This window comes from Melozone crissalis, unplaced genomic scaffold (assembly GCF_028551555.1).
Source record: "Melozone crissalis strain CALT ecotype California unplaced genomic scaffold, PUWL_Pcris_2 ptg000041l_1, whole genome shotgun sequence".
Classification (NCBI taxonomy): Eukaryota; Metazoa; Chordata; class Aves; order Passeriformes; family Passerellidae; genus Melozone; species Melozone crissalis.
This window is the reverse complement of record NW_026535819.1, coordinates 8710342-8731495: the sequence shown is the minus strand read 5'-3', so window position 1 is coordinate 8731495 and position 21154 is coordinate 8710342. Positions and strand designations below refer to the sequence as shown.

The 21154-nt window shown below is 46.8% G+C and overlaps 1 protein-coding gene across 1 annotated transcript; it reads right to left on the bottom strand.

The window, feature by feature from the left end:
* Positions 1-1655: 1655 nt before the first annotated feature.
* Positions 1656-20840, bottom strand: LOC128941952 (tumor necrosis factor ligand superfamily member 8-like). Its single transcript, XM_054284030.1, has 4 exons — positions 20655-20840; positions 13004-13049; positions 2650-2724; positions 1656-2053 (listed from the first exon to the last, which is right to left on the bottom strand). The coding sequence occupies exons 1-4, from the start codon at positions 20790-20792 to the stop codon at positions 1656-1658; spliced, it is 657 nt and encodes a 218-aa protein (XP_054140005.1). The 5' UTR covers positions 20793-20840.
* Positions 20841-21154: the final 314 nt, after the last annotated feature.

The window sequence follows — 21154 nt, the reverse complement described above, 5'->3', positions numbered from 1 at the left end:
AAACTAAATCCATGTTTTTTGGTTTTTTCTTTTTGATTTAGTTTTCTTTTCTTTTCTTTTTTTTCCTGAGTCATTAACAGCAAAAGGAAATTTTGGTTGCATCAATGTTCATCAAAACAGAAAGTGGGTATCTCTAACAGTGAATCATATCAGCTCCTGACCTTTAGAAAGTGTCTGGTGTAATTTGAAGTCACCTGGATGGATGAGACAAAACTTCATTGATATGCACCATCAGTTTCTGGTGATGTAAAACAAGAAACAAATTTCTGCTCTGAGGAATATTTGGAGTGTGCTCACACAAACTGAGCTCCATCAGTCACCAGCATCCAGTGAGCTTGCGTGATAAAGCACCAGGCTTCTGGAGCCAGAAACTCAATCTATGACTAAATGTTTGCTGTGGAGAGTTTGCCAAGCTGCAGTCATAGAAAAATGTCAGTTGTGCAAGGAGAAAAACTCCAATAATGGTGAGAATAGGCCTTCCTGGATTCCCAGAGATGAAGGGAAAAGGGAAGGACTGAACTGGGACCAGCTTTGGGAACATCTTGGTCCCTTCTCTCCCCACACTGTAAGAATGAAATTGCAAATACATGTCTGGGTTACTGCAATTCATGGAATAAGAGGGCTGGAGAGTTTTCTTTTATCCTGAATTCTCTAAATATTCCAGGCATCCAAAGAAGCTCCAATACCACCCATCCCCTGGCCTGCTCAGACATCCCAGCTCTCAGCTGAGGGCCAGTCTGAAACTGTTTGGGAAAGTGTGGAATTTGGGGAAGTGTGGAGCCCTGGCTTTCCAGGCAGTGCTGGTGCTGGAGGAGGATTCCCAGCCCACTGTGCCAAACTGGCAGGGCAGCACTCAAGGAAAATGCATCCTTACGGACTTTGCTATCTGCCAGATTGGCAACTCCATTGCTGTCTTAATGTTGAATGTAAAAAAGGTCTGAGAACCCCAGGGGAAAACGGAGGCTGAGCACTTTGCTTAGACAAAGTCTGTCCCAAAGAGCTTTATATTTAAATAGAAAAGATGGATAAATAGTGACAAGGAAGACACTTGAAAGAACGACATAAAGTCCATAGCAGAATGCAGCCCAGAAATATCCTGTAAATCCCAAATCTCCTATGTCCTGCCCCAGAGTTTCAGCTACCAGCCCGAGAGTCAATAATTTCATCATTTCTGCTGTTGCACAATGAATCTGCTCCAGAGTTGTCACTGTGTGGCCATGGTAAAGAAAAGCTTTGACTACAAGCTTTGACTGTTGGGTTTTTGGAAAGACTGGGTTAAAACACTACTCCATAAAATAGAGTTAAACACATTTCCCCATGTCCTGAGCACATGTGCCAGCAGTTTATGGCCCTTAAAAATCTCTGTATTGTGGATTCTTGCCATGATCTGGCTGGGTTTTAGTCTGTGTTTGCACAGATTATTTTGAGGAACCCTTGGTGGGTTATGTGCTGGATAGTCCAACAATCCCACCCAGGCCAGGGAACCTGGCAGCTGTGGCTCTTCAGTGTTTGTTTTTCTGGGACACTCGCAAAGTTCCTTGTTCACCCTAGGATGAGGTGAGGTGTGAAATTTAAACCAAGGTGGTGTTTAGTGAAAGCAGGCTGCTGGTGTTCAGAGGAAGGGTCTGGGCAGCAGTGGGAGGCCAGGGAGCTGCTCACATTTCATCGTTGTACTTCAAGACCCCAAGAACGTTTTCGTTGGGAAGAGAAACGTCATTCAGGAACTCAGGATGGTTCAGTGTCACTGATATTTTGTCCTCCTTGTCCAGGTGTGTCAAGTGCAGCTGGATCAAGGTCTTAAAAGTCTCGTCCTGGCATGTTTCTGAGGCACAGAACGTGGACAACGTCTGCCTGTCCACCCTGTCGTTCACCAGGAGATCGATCTTGAGGTCGATGGGGCTCTTGGAGCAGTTGGGAAAGTGAAAGTTCAAGTTGCAGAAGATCAAGTAGAGGCCGTGTTCCCTGATCACCAGCTCTGGGCTCTGGCACTTGATGCCCTCACAGATCCCCTTCTCCACCAGGCTCAGCTTGGAGCTGTTCACTGTCCTGGACACTGCAGGGAGAACAAAGGGATGTTAGCTCTGAGCTCCACCGAGCTCCCTTCAGCCCCAGGACACCTCCAGCAGGGTTTCCTGCTAAAAGGAGACACCTGCCCAATAGTTTCCTGCAGGAAACTGCAGGAAAACCCCTGGAAAGACAGCTGGGAGCTCACACATGAAGGTGAGGCACTAAAAATTGCAAGGATTTACTCAGCCCGTGGGAAATCCAGGACAGCAAAATGCATGAGTGTTCATCTCCATTATTTCCCCACTTGGCATTTGAAGGGAATTCATGGAGGTGTACATTCATGTACTTTCCATAATTCATGAAAAATGGACAGCTCATGGAGGTGTACCTTCCTCTGTGGGTATGCAGAAGTTGAATCTTTATTTCCTTTTATGTTTATCAAGTTAAAATAAAAGTTTCTACTATCAGATAGGGGTTTGCCAATCACATTCCAAGAGAGCTAAGGAATTTCTCCTATAAAATGCCATTTTGGACAAAAAGGCTATTTGCTAGTAAACCCAGTGTGAATGACATGAGCAGCTTTTCAGACAGCTCTGAAATTTCCTTTTCCCAACCCTCTTCCCCCTTGGACTCCTCGCTGACCTCTCATGTAGGCAGCAGTTCCATTGGCTGCTGGAACACTCTGTAGGATCCTCAAATAGTCTTCAAAGGTGTTACCTGAAGAAAACAACAGATTAACTCATCGCTTCTGAGCTTTTCTTTAATTTTTTGGTACAATAAAGTGCAGCCTGCACTTGGTACCCCACTTTCAGCATGGTTCTTACTCCTTGGCTGAGGATATCTGAGCTGCCCAGGGAATTCAGAGCAGTGTCATTCAACTGGTAAATCTATAACAACCTAAAATTCTGGCAGATTGCAGCTCTCAGCTGTGAAAAATTAAATTCCTTACCCACCCTGCTTCTTAAAAATAGGAGTGATGGTTTTCAATTAAAAGAGGGTGCATTTGGAATAGATACAAGGAGAAATTACAGTGAGGGTGGGCAGGCCCTGGCACAGGGTGCCCAGAGCAGCTGTGGCTGCCCCTGGATCCCTGGCAGTGCCCAAGGCCAGGCTGGGCAGGGCTGGGAGCACCTGGGACAGTGGGAGGTGTCCCTGCCATGGCAGGGGTGGGATGGGATGGGATTTAAGTCCCTTCCAACCCAAACCAGTTTGGGATTCTCTGATTCTATGAAACAGAAATTATGTGCACCTAAGCTTAATTTAACCAAGTTGTTTTCGTGGTGCAATTACAAAAAGCTTTTAAACATTTAAGTGGGACATAGTTCTGAAAATGGCTCTTTGGGTGCTTTTGAATGTTGCTCTGTTCCTCCACGGTTAAAATGTGGATTTCACCAGGACTTTAGGTTGTTCATATAAACCTAGAGTGCTTTGGGTTGGAAGGGACCTCAAAGCCCATCCAGTGCCACCCTTGCCATGGCAGGGACGCCTCCCACTGTCCCAGGCTGCTCCCAGCCCTGCCCAGCCTGGCCTTGGGCACTGCCAGGGATCCAGGGGCTGCTCGGGGCACCAGTGACCCGAACGCTGCTGCTGGAGGGCCCGAGCCGGCCCCGCTCCCCCCGCACACCCCGAGCCCTCCCCAGGCCGCGGGTCCGAGCCCGGGGCAGCGGCCGAGACCCGGAAATGGCCCGAATCCAAAGCGCCGGGACCGGGAGGAGCAGGGCCTGCCCCAGGGGGGACGGCTCCATCCTGCGAGAACGGCTCCATCCCTCGGGATACAGGAGCTGCTCCATATCTCGGGAACTGCCCCGTCCTGCGGGAACTGCTGCATCCCACGAGATACAGGAACGGCTCCATCCCTCGGGACACGGGAGCTGCTCCGTCCCACGGGATACGGGAACTGCTCCATCCCACAGCCGCGGGATCTGTTCCCTCCCACGGGATGCGGGAACTGCTCCATCCCACGCGACGCTGGGATGGCTCCATCCCACGGGATGCAGGTATTGCTCCCTCCCACTACCTCGCGGGCTGCTCCATCCCACGGCCGCAGGAATCGCTCCATCCCACGGCCGCGGGGACGGCTCCATCCCACGGCCGTGCCCGGCACTGCAGGCGCCCGCAGAGCACCGAGGAGCCGAGTCCCGGAACCGCATCCCGGTGTCCCACCAGTGCATCCCAGCACTACATCCCTGTGATCCAGATCCTGCATCCCAGCCCCTGCTCCCTGTGGTATTCACATGGCCTCTGAACAGAGAGAAGCTGTGAGACAAGCAGAGAAGGAGGAAAACACAATTCTTATCTCGCTTGCTGTGCCTGTGTTGTGCCAAAGCAGAATGCAATATGGAGATTATTGACCCACAGTGAGGATGGTTTGTGCCCTTGGCCTGTCAGGGCCAGGTGTGTGTGGGACTGTCATGGGACAGTGAGGAGAGAATCAGAGATGATGAGTCCAGTGTGAGCAGTTGTGAGCAAGGGTGAATGCAGGGCAGTTCAGTTTAGATGAAATGTATATAGTATAGTGTAATAAAGTGATTAATTAGCCTTCTGATGATGGAGTCAGATGCGTCTTTCTCTCTCCATTTCATCGGAGTCATCTTTGATTTACAATAGCTCCCCACTTCTCCCCCTTGCATTTCACCTCCTTTCCATCCATATTCCTGCCTTCTATCTCCTCTCTGTTTTTCCTCCTGTCACCACACTGGATGTTCAGTTAATGGCACTGATTATCCATCCCTGGCAGTGCCCAAGGCCAGACAGGACAGGGCTTGGAGCAGCCTGGGACAATGGAAGGTGTCTTGCCCATGGCAGGGGTGGGATGAGATGAATTTTAAGGTCTTTTCAAACCCAAACCATTCTATGATTCAGTCAATGATTCTGTGATTATTCTGTCTTTATTCTGCATGACACAGAATTGTCCCCTAGGTCCACAGGTGGATGGACACACAGACAAGGTGTGTCCATCCAGGAAAACAGTGCACATCCCAGTGCTGCAGCCTGACAGGTGAATGGTTATTTATCCTTGCATTTGCTCTCCTTTACATCTCCTGGCCCTGCTGTGGCTGTGGAAGTGCACAGGAGCTCAGATGGCAAACTGGGAATTTTCTGTGTTCCATTCCACAGCTGAACACCAAGAATAAAGCAGGAAGGAATTTCAGCAAAGCTTTTTAAAACTATACTCCCTCTCTCTGAGTACACAAAACTCTGAAGTTTTCCTGTGACTCTGTTATAAAACTGATACCACAGTCCCCAACCCTACAAGGGTCTCTGAAGGAGCAGTTAATGCACAAAACCGAGTCCTACTAAAACCTGACATCAGATGTTGTGTGTCATGATCCTCACATGTCCCACTCTGCTCAGTGCTGATGGGGCCTCACCTCAATCCCTGGGGGCACTTTTGAGAGTCACAATGAAAGAAAGATCTAAAGGTCCAAAGGAGGGACATGGGGATGGTGAAGGGTTAGAAGGGGCCTATGAGGAGCAGCTGAGGGCTCTGGGGTTGCTCAGCTGGAGCAGAGTGAGGGCAGAGCTCCCCGGGGCTGCAGCTCCTCCCGAGGGGCAGCTCCCATCTCTGCTCTGGGACAGCGACAGGGGTGGCACTGAATGATCCCTTCAGTCCCTCCCAGCTCAGGATATTCCATGGTTCAATGATTCTAACAAGAGCTCTATTTATATGCAGAGTGGGATAAGGATCTTAAGTTTCATAGGATTTCTGAAACTGGGGTAATGATAAGAGATTTAAATCTCCAGACCCTTGCTGTATCTACATGACCTGATTTCTGAGGGAGTTTTGATAACAAAGATGGACAAATCAGGGAGAAGCTGGTCCCACACCCAAGTTCCTCCGACTGAAGGGGGTTGGTGTGTTGTGTATTGCACCCTTTGCACGCTCCACTGGAGACAGAAACTGTGGATATCTTGAAAAAAATGTGATATTTATCTGATTTCAGTAGTTTAAAGACTTTTGTGGTGAGCAGGAGCACACTGCTCTCCAAGAATGAGTAAGTTATGTACCAAAGTCCCTTCACCATTCTGGAAATCCCCAAAGAAAAACCAAAACCTGCTTTCCTGGTGTTAGTCATGTCAATTTGGTGTTTTAGTGAGGGCACAGGCAGAGATGTGGAGATATGGCTTAGGATGGGCAGAAACCCTTGTGGCCCTTATTTCAGCTGTGGTGATAACAAGAGTCTGGTAACACAATCAGCACCCTGAACCCACTCACACTCCTGTGTGTGCAGGAAGGGGGAGATAATTTACAGAAACTCAGTGGCATTTAGGGGGTTTACCCTCCAAAGGCTGAAAATCCCCTGCTGCAGCAGCAGCAGCAGCCCTGCAAACTGTGCCAAGCCAAGTGCTGAGCCTGCCCACAAAGTGCCCAGAGCTGCCCTGAGCTGCTCAGGGTGTCCATGGATTCTCCAAAGATCTCCCCTCTCTGACATGGCTGCACTGTTCATTTCCACAGCTGTATTTAACATTTACTGCTGTCAGCATGTTTGGTGTGACTGTGTTTAAAGTGGGTGACATCAGCTGCATTAGTCAGAAAGGAAATTATGGAAAAAAAATTGTTTTAGATAGACAGGTCTGGTCCTCACTCTGCTGAGGCAGCTTATAACTGTTTTCTACTTTTATTTCTCAAGTTAATTCTTTTATCTGAAACATTTCAGCTCAAGCCAAGAGAAGCTGAAATTCCCTTCAGGACTGATCGATGGATGTGCTCACATGGCCTAATTGGCTCTGCACGAGTCGTGGTGTAAATCAGAGCTAATCCCTCTGCAGTCAATGGGATTAGATGGCTTAAAAATACTGTGAGAGGAGGAAAAACAAAGCTACATTTGGGGCTAAGGAGCAAGGAGAACACACTGGTTTGGGTTTCACTGTGTGCTGTGAAGCACAGGCACTGCAGATCTTCTGCTTTAAGGAGATCTGCTGGGTAAGGGAGGGGTCTCAGGGGGAAACCCTAAAGAGGATATCAGGAGATCACTTATTTTTGACCCTTTTTATGGTAGGATGGGCATCCAGAGAGTGCAGCTCCAAGGAAAACAGTCTGGCTGTTTCCAGGAGGTCCATGCAGCTTGTCCCCACTGAGCCAAAAGGGGCTGGGAAATGGGGCTAAAATGGGACTGGGAAATGGGACTGGGAGATGGGACTGGGAAATAGGGCTGGGAGATGGGGCTGGGAGATGGGACTGGGAGATGGGACTGGGAAATGTGATATTTATCTGATTTCAGTAGTTTAAAGATTTTTGTGGTGAGCAGGAGCACACTGCTCTCCAAGAGAGACGGAAATGGGACTGAGAGATGGGGCTGGGAAATGGGACTGGGAAACAGGACTGTGAAATGGGGCTGGGAAATGGATCTCCGAGAAGCTGCAGATCCACTGAAACCCCAGAATTTCACCCTGAGGTACAAAATGAACCCCTGGGGTTCTCTCAGAGCATCAAAGCACAGCAGCACCATGTCCAGCCAGGAGGAAGCCAAGGGCTCAGAGACACAAGGGCTGCTGCCAGAGAGGTCCCAGAGGATGTGGCTGTGCTGGGGGAAGATCTCTCTGCTGGCTGCCTCAGTTTCCCCACCCCTGAGATGGGTCTGAAGGAGCACCAGTAAAGGGCACTGAAACCACAAGCTGAAAGTGGCTCTGTCAGCATGGAGGGTGCTGCTACCCAGGCATGGAAAGCCCCTCGAGGGGGGCTCCTGAGGCTTGTGCTGCTCCCAGCCATGTCCCACAGGTGACATTCCACTGCCAAGGGGGTGGCATCCCCTCTGGCTGGGGGCAGGCACAGGAGCAGGGCAAAACCCTGAATTATTCTGTGAGGTAAAGAAGGAAAAGCAGGCAACAAACAGCTTTTGATTCCTCTGTAACCCCCGTGGATTTAAGTGCTCATGGAATTAGGCAAGGTGATGTCACACATCTCTGTCAGCATGCCAGAGTTAGCTGAATTTGCCTCATTTTTATTTCTCAGCAGCCACTCCCTGAAGTCCCTGTGGCTAATTTTAACCCTCTCCTGCCAGTTCAGTGCCCTGCAAACAGCAGCCAAGGGACTGGCCCAGCCTGTGATGCTGTGACAAGTGACAGCTGGGTGACATCCCCTGCTGGGCTCTGTGACAGAGCTCTGGGCTGTGCCAGTCACACACACACCGAGAGCCTTTGGACCTCCAGAGCTGCCACTCAGGCCTGAAGGGGACTGAACTCAGCTGCCAAATTTCCCTCCAAAACCAGAAATTAAAGAAATATCCCTTTTTTCCCCCACCAAATTTAGGAAGAACCTCTGATGAATTCCTCACTGCCCACCTGAGTACTGCCAGACCTGTGGAATTTTAGGTTAAAACTCTTCAAACCTGTGCCTGCTTGCTAGTGTAGCAAAGGTCACATAATATCATGAGTTATTTATATATATATATATATATATATATATATATATATATATATAAAATATATATAAATACAGATATATAGATATAAATATATAGATAAATATATAGATAAATGGAAAATAAATAGAAAAATAAAGTATAAATATAGATATAAATATGTGTGTATATTCATATATATTTATATTTACTCACACATATATATTTATATATATATTCACATATAGCTTGTGTTTTAAGTGTTGGAGAGAGGGCAGAGCCACCCCTGAGCACTCTGAGCAATGCCCATCAGCCCAGCTGTGATGCCCACAGCCCACCCTGGCTGTGTGTGTGCATTTCTCCTGATGCTGGCCTGCAGGAGGCCTCTGCACTCTTTCTAGCATTTACAAGTCCAGGCTTGCCCAGGGTTTTCAGCCTGAGAAACACAATTGCTCTGGGTCACATTTATGCACCCAGACACCTGCCTGGACTGAGGCTGGCAAGGGACAAACCTTTTTGGCTTAGTGTGAAATATCCATTTCTGAGGAAGCCACTGCTGTGGGATGGGTGTCTGATGCCCTGCGGTGTCATCACACAATCACAGGGTCATCGAGGTTGGGAAAGACTTCCAAGATCATCAAATCCAAGCTGTGCCCAATCCCCACCTCATCCCCAGCCCAGAGCTCTGAGTGCTACCTCCAGCCCTTCCTGGGACACCTCCAGGGATGGGCACTCCAAACCTCCCTGGACAGCCCCATCTGATGTTTAACAACGTTTTCCATGGGGAAATTCCTGCTGTGCCCACCCTGAGCCCAGCCTGAGCCATTCCCTCTGCTCCTGTCCCTGTTCCCTGGAGCACAGCCCGACCCCCCGGCTGTCCCCTCCTGTCAGGAGCTGTGCAGAGCCACAAGGGTCCCTCCTGAGCCTCCTTTGCTCCAGGCTGAGCCCCTTCCCAGCTCCCTCAGCCTCTCCTGGGGCTCCAGACCCTCAGGGTCCCCCTGGCCAGGAGGGCCCAGGACAGGAGACAGCCCCTGAGGTGACCCAGCAGTGCCCAGGAAGGGGACATGAAATGATTCTCCTGGTCCTGCTGGCCACTCTGCTCTTGATACAGGTCTTTTCTCCTTTCCCCAGCTCCCTCAGCTGCTTCTCACAGTGTTGGGATCAGATTTGGCTGCAGAAGGCCAAGCTGCCCTCTGAGACACAGCTGCAGATCTGGAAAGGCTCCTTGGCTCATTGGCTTCAGCCTGATTTTCTCTACAGTAGCAGGTTTGAGACTGTCACCTGTATTTTATTAATTTCTCAGAGCCACATTTTTTTTGGGAACAAATTTCCCATTAAAACTGAAAGCAGGGTGCTGGATTTCTTTTCCTGGTTTGTTGAGTGTCAGAGAAAAATACCTATAAATTGTGTGTGTGTGTGTTCATTTGTATCTGCAGGGTTTTATTTTTTTTCCTTTTGTAAATGAGAAGATATTTTGATACCAAATTTTTGCAGCTCAAATAACAAGAAAAGCCATCAGCCCAGATTATACAATTCCCAGTGAAATGAGGCTCAAAGAGGCCAGCAAGGAGATGATGAGGGCTGTACCTTTCCAGGTCATCAATTTGTCTGTGAGTTCATTTTCCCTCTAAAAAAATGAACTTAACAATACCCCTCAGATCCACACTAATGGATGATTTGTTATTTGTGAAATGGGGATGAGTTTCTGCAAAGAAATGCTTCCACAGAAAGAACATTTCACAAACACTTGGTGATGGATTTCATTCCTCCCCCCTGTTGCTCAGGTACTGCACAGACAGTGGCATGGAGCATTGGAGGAGACTGATCCCATTTTTCACAAACATTTAATGAGCTGACATTGCATCCCTCTCAGCCTGTGCCTGTGGGTTCCTGCAGCCCATCCATTGGGGCCTGACAGCTGAGTCAGGGCTGGAAAACTCCCATAAATCTGCTTTAGTGTCCACTGGTGTTTAGCTAACAATAGGACATAATCTCATTCGGGATTGAAATGAAATCATGGCATTTCCCTGCTTTAATAAGACACAATTAATCCCTGTTGTGGCTAGGGCTGGGCTGCTGCTCAGTGAGGTCTCTGCCTGAGTGACCTCAGCTGGACCCAGCACAGAATTGTGTCACAGGATCATGGAATGGTCTGGACTGGGAGGGACCTTAAAGCTCATCCATGGGCACCTCCCACTATCCCAGGTTGCTCCAAGCCCTGTCCAGCCTGGCCTGGGACACCTCCAGGGCTGGGGCTGTGTCCCCCAGAGCATCCCTGAGGTGCTGGCTCTGCCACAGGGCTGGAGCCAGGCTGAGCACCCAGCTGTGCAATGCTGGTTGTAGGAATCCACAAAATGAGAGGGTTTTGGGAAAGCTGCAAAAGGCAGGGCCCAGAGACAGCAGAACTGTGATTAGAGCTAAGCAGCAGCCATGAGATTGGTCAGCAGAAAAAATATTTAAACTGTAGAAAAGCAAAGACAAATAGAACAATGGCGGGTGTATTAATGCTTGTCTAGAATAACTCTCTAAGCGACAGAAAAGTTTATCCAGCAAGCTATTAGGAAGGTTGAAACTTAATAATGGAGCTCTGTGCATTGTGTTTTAAGGTTCACAAGCAGGTATTGTATTTGAAATAAGCAAGCATTGTTTTAACCAAAGGTACGTGTGCTTATAGTGCTTGGATAGAACTACTGTCAATGTGCTTTGGCTTTGTGTGATTGCTCAAAAAACTTATAAAGTAAGTTGTAAAATTCAATTCTTGGTTTGCTGCCTGGGATGTGAGCTGCTGGCATCTTCCCATTGTCATAACCATGGAATGAGACTGATTCTGGAAAATAAAACAGCTCAAGGCACATTCCCAGCAGCCCTGTCCTGTTTGTGATTTGTACACAGACCCCAGTGACACTGGTTTTTCACTCCCTTGCCCATTTTAACAGTGCAGGAGCCCTGGTTCATGGCCACAAACCACACCCAGTTTCCATCTGGGCTGCCTGGGAGGCAGAACGGATCCAAATCTGAATCCACAGCAACTCCAGCCTCAAGCAACTCCAGCCTCAGCTCAGTCCCCTTCCTGAATGTTTGACCTGTTCCTGTCTCTGGGTGGGACCTGGCAGCAGTGGCCACAATCCCTGCTTGGTTCCAGCAGCTGACAGAGCTCCCTGTGAGGGGTCCTCAGTAAATTACCCACTGGGTATATTAATTAATTGTTGGAGTACACAAAACAGAGAGTACGTTGGACCTCATTAGAAGAGATTTGATAAACAAAATACCTTGGCAAGAGCAAACAGAACTTTGAGGATTCAAAATGCAAGAAGATTCAGACTGGTTTACCAGAAAATGAAAATTACATCAGACTTCTGCAAGCAAGAGATGTTTCAATTGTATAAATTTGTTTATGTGATCTTTAACCCAATTATTGTAGTAAAGCATTAGTAGTCTCCCTAAAATAGTATATAAAACTTTGTATCTCACAATAAAATTGGATTCTTTGACCACCTCAATATCTTCCCCATCTCTCTGCTGATAATTAATAAGCTCTGCCTTATGCATTTGAAGAGGAAAATAAAAGGCCCTGACAATTTGCTCCCACTTGAATGCTCTGTAACCCTCCAGAGACTGATGGGCTGGGAGAGCATCTGAAAGCACTAAAACCAAATTTCAGCAGCTCTTCCTGGGGTGGGCTCTCACCAGCAGCCCCCTTTGGTCCCTCACTAATGCATCATCTCACACTGAGCAGCAGAATTCAGAAATTCAGAGCAAGAGACTGCCTGGGATTGATATGGAGCTAAAGACAGAAATGTTCTGGCTTATTAAAAAGCATGCTGGCCATTCCTGGGGTGAGCACACTGCTCCTACGTGGCATCTGCCAGCTGCTGGTGAGGAGCAAAAACAACTGCACGAGTTGCTTCAGCTGAAATAAAATCATATATACATATATATCTATAAAAATATATCTGGTTTATTTATGGTATATATGTGTATACATATATGGGACTGGGCACCAACTTGCCTTTGCAAGAGTCAGATATTGGTGCTGAGAGCTGTGTGAGGCTCATGTCACAGTGTCAGTGACATGAACAGCTCTCCTGATTCATGCTAAGGCAAAGCAGAATCTTGGTAAATTGTCTCTGTTAGACAGATTTTCTTATTTCAGGCTCCCTGTGCTCACACTCTGCCTGTTCCAATTCCTTGATTTGTTCCTTTTGCTTCTGGTCTCTCCTTGTCCATTCTCAACCCACCCATTCCCTTCTCCCTTTTCCCCTCAAACCAAGAGCTCTTTTGGAATATCTCAAACACATTTTTACCCCTCCTTCGTGCAGATGAGGACTTTACACACATTTGCAAGAGCCAGCATTTAAAATAGGACTTTAAAATCAGAGTGATGTTTACATCTCCTAACAAAAAGCTCTTTGGAACAGACACCCCAGGGCACATTCAGAAATATTTGTTATTTCCCCAGACATACACTTACCCAGATGTACTGAGTAAATTGAAAGCTTTTTTCTTGTTTTCATTTTTCCCTCACTAATTCAACTTTTCACTAACAGGAGCCTTTATTGGAAATGTCAAGATGTGCACAATTGACTTATTTGTGCCCTTGGGCAATATTTGCATTAGAGATATGACAAATTGCCTGTGTTCCTTCAGGGTCTTACCTGTCCTGATGGGGTTTTTGATGCCCTCCATGGCAGGATCAGCTTCCTGAAAGAGAGGAAAGAGTAGAGATGGATTATTCTGGCAATAGGAAGTACCCAATTCACTGGGTATCCATGCATCTGTGGATCTGAAACATTTCTGGTTTATTCTAACATAGAAAATTGACATTTTTCACACAGCAAGATTTTTTCAGCATAGTAAGAAAATTATGTGGGTTCTGTTGGGGATGTTTCAGAAGCACAAATCCTAAAAAAAAAATCCCTCTCTGTGTCTTTCAGGGACTGGACAACCTGGAGAGCCAAGCGCTGGGAAAGTTCATCAAAGCCCCAAAGAGGTCTGAGCATGACAGTGATGTCCTACCTCACCTTTCCTCCTAATTCTTGCTGAGGTGTAAAACCAAGGGTGAAAATGGCACAGGAAATTCTCCTCAGTCAGCATGACATGAGAAATTCCCAGAAAACCAGCTCCAGGGGTGAAATGCAGCAGGATTCCCTCTGATGACACCTTCCTGTCACCCAGACACACACCCCAGAGCTCCTGGCACCTCATAAATACCCTCAAGGGGCAAAATGTTCTCCCAACAGCTGAGGAGAGCACTGGGAGCTCCTTGTTGCAGTAAGGTTATAATAAAAATTATAAAGAAAAGCCTCATAAAATCAAAAATTATAAAGAAAAGCCATATAAAATCAGGCCTGCTCTGGCTGGCCTGTCATTTCTTCTAAGTCAAGCTGTCACTGTGCAAGTTCCCATTTGGAAGCAATCCTGGTGTGAGCAGTTCATTAACTTAACAATCTATTCCTGGGTAAAAACCAACTTATATCTGTATAAACTTTATATACTTTATATATTTTATATATAAAAATATAATTATATAATAAATATATATTTATATATACTTAATATATTCATATATTTATATATAAAAAATATATTTATATATTTATATAATAATGTAAATAAATAATAAATATAATATAAAGTTTATATACTGTTAGATAGAAAAATGAAAACTATCTGTACAAAGAACTTTTCCTGCACATACACACCAAGGGTTGGAGTGACCAATCCATACAGAATAACAACTTGTTACTGACCAATAAAGTGATTTGCAAGAAAGCTCCTGATCAATGGGAGTCACACATGAAGTCTGTAAAACTGTATAAAAAGGAGTTCTGTGAATAAAGAAGGAGCTTTTTCCACCATGAAGAAAATTGAATCCCTCTTATTTATTCCCACAGTTCCTCGCTGTGTGTCCCATCCCTTCAGTGTCACCCTGGGTAATCCCACAGGGATTTCAGCAACAGAGAGAGTAGGCTCGGCTGAACCAGCTCCTCTTACCTGGCTGCAAATTACCTGGGTTAATTGTGCAGGCTAATCAGGTTCAGCTTAGCACATTGAAAGGGATCCATTAGGATCATTGAGTCCTTCTCCCTGGTCCTCATTACCTAAAATTAAACCACAGGATCTAAAACCTCACCCAGTTGCTCCTTGAGCCTTGTCAGTGACCCACCTGAGCACCTCCCTGTTCACTGACCCACTAGGACATCCAGGAAGGAGAAATTTGGGAAGCTCTACCAGCTTTAAGACAACATCTGATATCTCCTGATGTGGTAGGAACAGCTTCATCCATAGTGGTGTTACAGCACAAACACCTCATTTCTGTGTCAGAAGTGGATAATGGGTGGTGTGGGGAGGAGGAAGCTGGTTGGACAAGGAGAAAAGCTGTGTTGGATCTGTTTGTGGTACTTAATGTTCTAATCTTAAATGTTTAGGAAGGTTTTTAATTAGATTTTGGCTTCATGTGGCCACGTTTGAACAGCAGAATGTGGAGCTACATCTACTCCCAGCAGAGAGTTGTTATGCTTTGGTCTGGTGCCAAATTCTGTGTCCTGCAGTGGTGGCAGAGCTGCTCCCAGGGGACTGGGCAGTGACAAGTTAATGGTTGGACTCACTGATTTCTGGGTTCTCTCCCAGTTTGGATGATTCTGTGATTCTCCGGGAATTTGGAGATCAGTAATTTGTTCATTTTCTCTCCCCACACCTGTGTAGGGCAGGGCAGAGTCACCTCCTGAGCCAATATTTCTCCAGGTGACTTTCCTGAGCTGTGCAGGGAGGTGCTGGGCAGCAGGAGAACAGGAACCCAGAGATGGAATTTGCAAAAATTGAGATTTCCAAGCTTTTTGGCTCTGACACAACATCCTCCCTTGGGAGCTCTCATGGATCTCATCATGTAAGACCAAAGGTTAAACTGAGCAGGGTTTGGGCTGAAAACACCCCCAGGAATCTCTGCCAGGACCTCTCAGCCCCTTCCCTTGCCCCTGCCCTGGGCCGTTGTCTCACACACACTCAGGGCACAGGGAAGTGTTGCTGTTCACTGCAATATCTGAACATTCCTGCTCTCTGTGGAGAATTCAGGATATTTCAGGTGACAGAAAAAGGGGGCTCTGTCCCCAGTGAGATTGCACTCAATGAAATCAGGCAGCCAGGGAGGTGTTTGCCTTGCTGGTGGCTCAGAGCCTGCTCTACATTTAGGGCATAAAAACAAAATTAAAATGGACTAAAGGCATTGTGTTCTCACCTGGGAAGTCTCCCAGCACATAGCAAAGCAATTTATTTTAGTGACAATTGAGTAGATACTGAAATAAACCTTTAGGACTTCCTTTGAGATATTACTGGTGTTATTTCTTTCTTTTCCAGCAGCAAGAATATCACATGTAATGCTGTCATTTGGAATGCGAAGAGGCACACAGGAGGAGCCCAAACAGATTAAATTCCACAGTGCCAGCTAAGAAAAAATTCAAGACAACAAATTTCACTCTGTCTGGAGCGATCTAGGGGCTGGTGATGAAAGAGCTCAGTCTTTCCTCAGCAAGCAGAATAATTTGAGTTTGCTTTATTAGTGAAAATGACAATCGGGTGCCAGTGAAAGTGATTTATTTCTTCTTTCTCTTAATCATTTTACAAGAAGCTTTCTCAAGCTGAGGCAGAATAAAGGGTCATTCTAAATTCCTGGGTCACAGCAGTGAATATTCATTGAACCAGACACCTCTGATCCCTGTGAGTGTGGGCAGGCCCTGGCACAGGGCCCTGGATCCCTGGCAGTGCCCAAGGCCAGGCTGGGCAGGGCTGGGAGCAGCCTGGGACAGTGGGAGGTGTTCCTGCCATGGCAGGGGTGGGATGGGATGAGATTTAAGATCCCTTCCAACCCAAACTACTCTGAGATTCTGTGAAATCTTTATCTACTCTAGAAATCCAAGGAAATTCCCCCAAACCAGTGACCATAATGGGCCTGGGCTTTCCTGGAGCAGCTCCTTACGTCAGCTCTGTGGGCAGGAGGTCTTTGGTCCCCTGCCCTCAAAGGAAATGCTTCCATTCCAAAAGAGGCCCCAAGGCTCTCCTGTGTTCCTGCTCAGCCTCTCACCACCATGATTTCAGCAGGAATTTCCCCATGGAAAGGGGGCTCAGGCCTTGGCACTGCCCGGGGAGGTTTGGAGTGCCCATCCCTGGAGGTGTCCAAGGAAGGGCTGGAGGTGACACTGAATGCTCTGGGCTGGGGACAAGAGGCGATGGGGAACTGCTGGGGAATATGAAACACAAAAGCCTTATAAATATGATTGCCTGGCAAAAGATTTTGAGAATATAGAAACCATAAGCGAGATTGAAAGGAAAGCAAGCTTTGAGATACCTCAGTTACTGAACAACTGGAAAACAATGGTGTGGCCAGCTGAAGGTGATCCCCTTTTGATGGAACAACACCCTCTGCTTGCAGACAGGCCCAAGGGTCAGAGCAGACCCTACAGCTTGGCAGAAGGGACCCAAAGAGGAGTTTTTAGGGTTTAAAATGTAACACAGTGTGGTAATGTAATGATTCTTATAGGCTGTGTGTAAGTGCTGTAGGATTTGTATCTTGTACTAGATTGGTTAGTGAGAATGAGAATATTCAATACAGAAGATTTATTGTATTGTAACGGGAACCTCGCTCTCTTACCCTTTTATTCTCTTACCTTCTTTACTCCCTTGCTCTCTCACCCTCTCATCCTCTCTCCCTCTCTCTTCTCTCGGGCCTGCTCTGAGCTGCGGCTGGCAGCTCCCAGCAGGGCCCTGCACCCAGGCCCTTTGCAATAAACCCCAAGTTCCAAGCCTGGCTCCAGAGATTTCTCATCTCCATCCATCCCCACCATCCTACCCCCGACGCTCCTACAGAGAACAGGTTGGATTTGATGATTTTCGAGGGCTTTTCAGTGATTCTGGGTTTTATTCTATGACCCAGCTCTGGCTGGGAAAGAAGATGTTGGGGGCACTTCCTCCTGAGGTGCCCAGAGACAAAGGTTGAAGCTGGACATGAGAAGAGCAGAAAGCAGAGCACTGTCCCACTGTCCCTCATCTGATAACAAGTCTCACTGGAAACATGGTAAAAATCAGTTTTTCCTGTGCTGACCAAAGCAACATCCACAGCAAGAGCTGGGCCAGGGCAGTTTTCTCCTAAAATGCCTCCCTGGATTTCCTGTAGTGCTCAATAAATGAAAATTCTGCTTTTAGACGAATTTTCAGTATTTTAATTTAATTTTATTTTAAAATTTTATTTTATTTTCCTGTCTGTCAGGGTTGCCACAAGAGGGGGCACCCAGGGCCAAAATGAGTTTTTAGGAGACACAAAAACCCAATAAATAGTGCAGAACTGTGCTGGCTGCTGGATGAGTCATTCACAAATCTACTGCTAAAGCTTCTTAACAGCCTAAAAGAGCAGATCAGCAAATAGAAAAACCTACTCTGACCTTTAGTATTTGCCACACTGCTGATAAAAGGTTTTCCCCACACAGTTTAGAAGTTCAATAGATGAAGTCTACAAAATCCAGAGCAGTGATGGACTAACCCAGACCATGGACTCTGGACATCCACACAATTTGTTAATGGGAGGCCCAGGTGTCTGATGAACTTTTCTGTACAGCACCAGACTTGTGAGGGTCTGTGTGCCTTAAAATGACATTTTCCAGCCCTTCCTGTCCCATTCTGCATCACTGGTTTGCCATGTCTCTCTCTGTGCACACAAATATCTCCAGAAGTGGGTATATACACATATATCCAGCAGGCACAAGGGTGGAGGGTTTAACACACTTATGAACAGTGTTAAGAAGAAAAATGATGGCTCCAGACCACCTTACAGAGACTGTGCTCATTCCAGAGGAAAATTGAGTCACTTGTGAAAGATCAACAATGGCCTGAAGCCAAGTGGTTCTGCAGATGAAAGCTGAAGGAATGAACTGACTTCAGCACTGCAAATAGTTCCAAAAAACCAGAGATTGGCTCTAAAATTGACCCTTCCCAGCCATGGCACTAATGTGCTGTGCCACCCTTCTGAAAAACAAGGCGTAAAGGAAATTTCTTGGGGTGCTGGAAAGTGGGGAGGTGTGATAATCTCTGTTAGAGGTGCTGTAGGATTCAGAGAAGCAGCTTTGAATCATAGTTGCCTTTTTCATTCAGCCTTTCATGTTGTGTTTCCCTTCTTTGGAGCACTCAGATTGTGGGGGTTGCAAGTGCCTGGTTTCTGCAGAGTTTGATTTTCCTTTTCCAGTCTGTCTTCCTTCAACTTAAATTAGGCAATTATGAATTCATCAAAAGGCAGCCTGTGATGGGGGCAGGGACAGTTTGGTTTTGTCACCACAAGATTCTCAATGCTGTGGCACCCAAGGGTCCAGCCACTGCATTGTGACCCCCAAAGACCCCTTGGAACAGAGGGAAATAAAATGAGGAGAAAAATCATAAATATAAATATAAAAAAAAGGGTGAGCAGGGTGTGAAGTTACCCCTGAACTCACACACACAGTCCAGCTGGCAGCATCTGGAGGGAAAAGCTCATTGCCCCAAGGAGATGATGACACAAAATAGTGGGGTTTTTTGTCAGTTATAAAGAAAACAATGAAGTCAGCTGGTGGTGCTCTGGTCCCTACAGCAGCTCAGGGCTCCAAGGGCTCCCCAGTCAGGGCTGGAGATGCTTAGATTCCCCAAATATCCTAAGCCCAACTTCCCTCTGACAGTGCAGCCAGAGCTGAGGTGTTTTTGGAGCTCCCTCTGGAACCTGTCCCACAGAAACAACCCTTCTTCTCTGCTCTGGGAGTTGAGGACCAGGCACAGATGGGGGTGGCTATTCTGCTTCTGAGCTCCCTGAGAGCAAAACACAATCTGGGTTTCACTGCCAGATTCTCCTCAGAGCGTAAAATTGCTGCTTGATTTTATTTGTTCCTCACACCCCTCAGCTTTGTATTTCCTCCTTCAGCCAAGCTTGTTTTCAAAGCAGCTGCAATGGTGTCATTACTCTTTTAAGTCAAAACCTTGGCTCTTTCAGCACTCTTGTTCCTCTGGCAACTCCTGTAAGTGCTTTATCCTGATGGAGAGGTGATTTAATGCTTGCTTCCATAATCAGTACAAATGAAAGCCTCATTATACAGCAAAGCTGTGGCAAGTCTGTAATTACCTAGACTGTTATTTTAAAGATCTCCCCTGATAGCCCACTATTTCTCACTTAAAAAGCCCCATGTCTCATGTTAACTGTCCTCAAAGTGCTTCTCTTTTGGGAGAACACTGATTACAGGTAAATGATTCCTCTCTTGGAGGAGTATCAGTCAAGCCTTCCTGGTTTAATTTCTGGGTAATGTGCATACATGGGCACACAAATTGCACAGGGTAAATTTAGCAAGAGAAAATATTGAGTCAAAGGATCATATTTTGTTTTCCATGGCCAGTTCCTCCAGCAGCTCTGTGCTGGAGCTTTCCCTCTGTGAACAGTAGTGGGGGTACCTCAGCACTTTGATTTTTGCAATAAGATTTCAGAGACTATAAAACTTCTAACCTGTCATTTTACCTTGGTGAAGTTGATGGTAATGCCCTTACAAGGTCAGAAATTCACTTTTTATCCTCACAACCATCCATCTCCACTCTGGCTGTCACTGGTTCCCCATCAACCCCAGATCCATTCAAGAGCAATATTTTATTTTAAGAAGTTAAAGTGACTCTTGGTAGAGGGAAGAGTTGTTTGTGTGTGACCTTGTGTCACTGATATCCTTTCTACAACTCTGGCTGTGCATTATAAAAATCACACCCAAGGCAGGACTGAGGGGACAGGGGGCACGAGGGAGCTCCTTGGCCCCCAGCACTGCTCTGGGTGCTTTGGGACAGCTCTGCCTCACCACATCAGCACCACAGGGTGTCACAGAGCTGTGGCATGTCCCCTGCTGCAATCCATTCCAGAGAACCAGACCAGACCTTCTCAAACACTGAGGTTCTTCTCCAAAGAAACAGCAGGAGACACACACCAAAGCAGGTGGAACAGAGGCTGCTTGGCACCTTGGGTCAGGAGCCCTTTCTTTCCATGTAGAGTAGGAACTGTGTGCCAAGAATAAATGGTGTCTATGGAGAAAGGTCCTCTTTTCCTAAAGTTCTTTTGTCTGTGTTTCATCTTTCCCCTAATTCATGTGTGTGTGCATTTGTAACAGAGGTAGGAACTGTTCTTCTGGCTACAGAATGGGGAAGGGAAGGGAAGGGAAGGGAAGGGAAGGGAAGGGAAGGGAAAAGAGAAGAGAAGAGAAGAGAAGAGAAGAGAAGAGAAGAGAAGAGAAGAGAAGAGAAGAGAAGAGAAGAGAATCAATCTCTTACCGTCCTCTGGACAACCAGGATCATGATGGTGGCCAAGGCAAAGACAAGCAACACACCCAGGGTGGCGATGATGAAATACAAACAGACTTTGTTAGTGGCTCCAAGCCTCCTGGAATCAGTGTCTTCATTCACATTCATGGCTGATTCATGCGAGTCCTTCACCTGAGAAAGTGTTTGCTCCTGTTCCTGGCACGTTCTTATATAGCTCTCCAGGCACTGCTGTGTGTCTCCCCTCGGTCAGGTTCAAGTTGCAGCCCATCTCTGCTCCTGGCAGGATTTTCCCCCTTCATCCTGGCTCATGTGATCTGGAAAAAAAACTTCATCACTTGCCGTACAAAGAGAGAGGGCCCCGGGGGCGTGAGGCAGGACGCAGCTGTGAGCAGGGGAAGGAGCTTCATGTTCTTGCTCAGGGATTTCTCCACCGAGGTCCTGCGCTGCAGCAGAGGTTTCTGATGTCACAAGGTGCACAGACACCGCGATCCCCCGCCCCAGGCTCTGTG

Coding starts and splice junctions, on each gene's coding strand:
- LOC128941952 (XM_054284030.1), bottom strand. CDS start 20,792: ATGAATGTGAATGAAGACACTGATTCCAGGAGGCTTGGAGCCACTAAC. Junction 13,050..20,654: donor TCCTGGTTGTCCAGAGGACG/GTAAGAGATTGA, acceptor CCTCTCTTTCAG/GAAGCTGATCCTGCCATGGA. Junction 2,725..13,003: donor CAAAAACCCCATCAGGACAG/GTAAGACCCTGA, acceptor TGTTTTCTTCAG/GTAACACCTTTGAAGACTAT.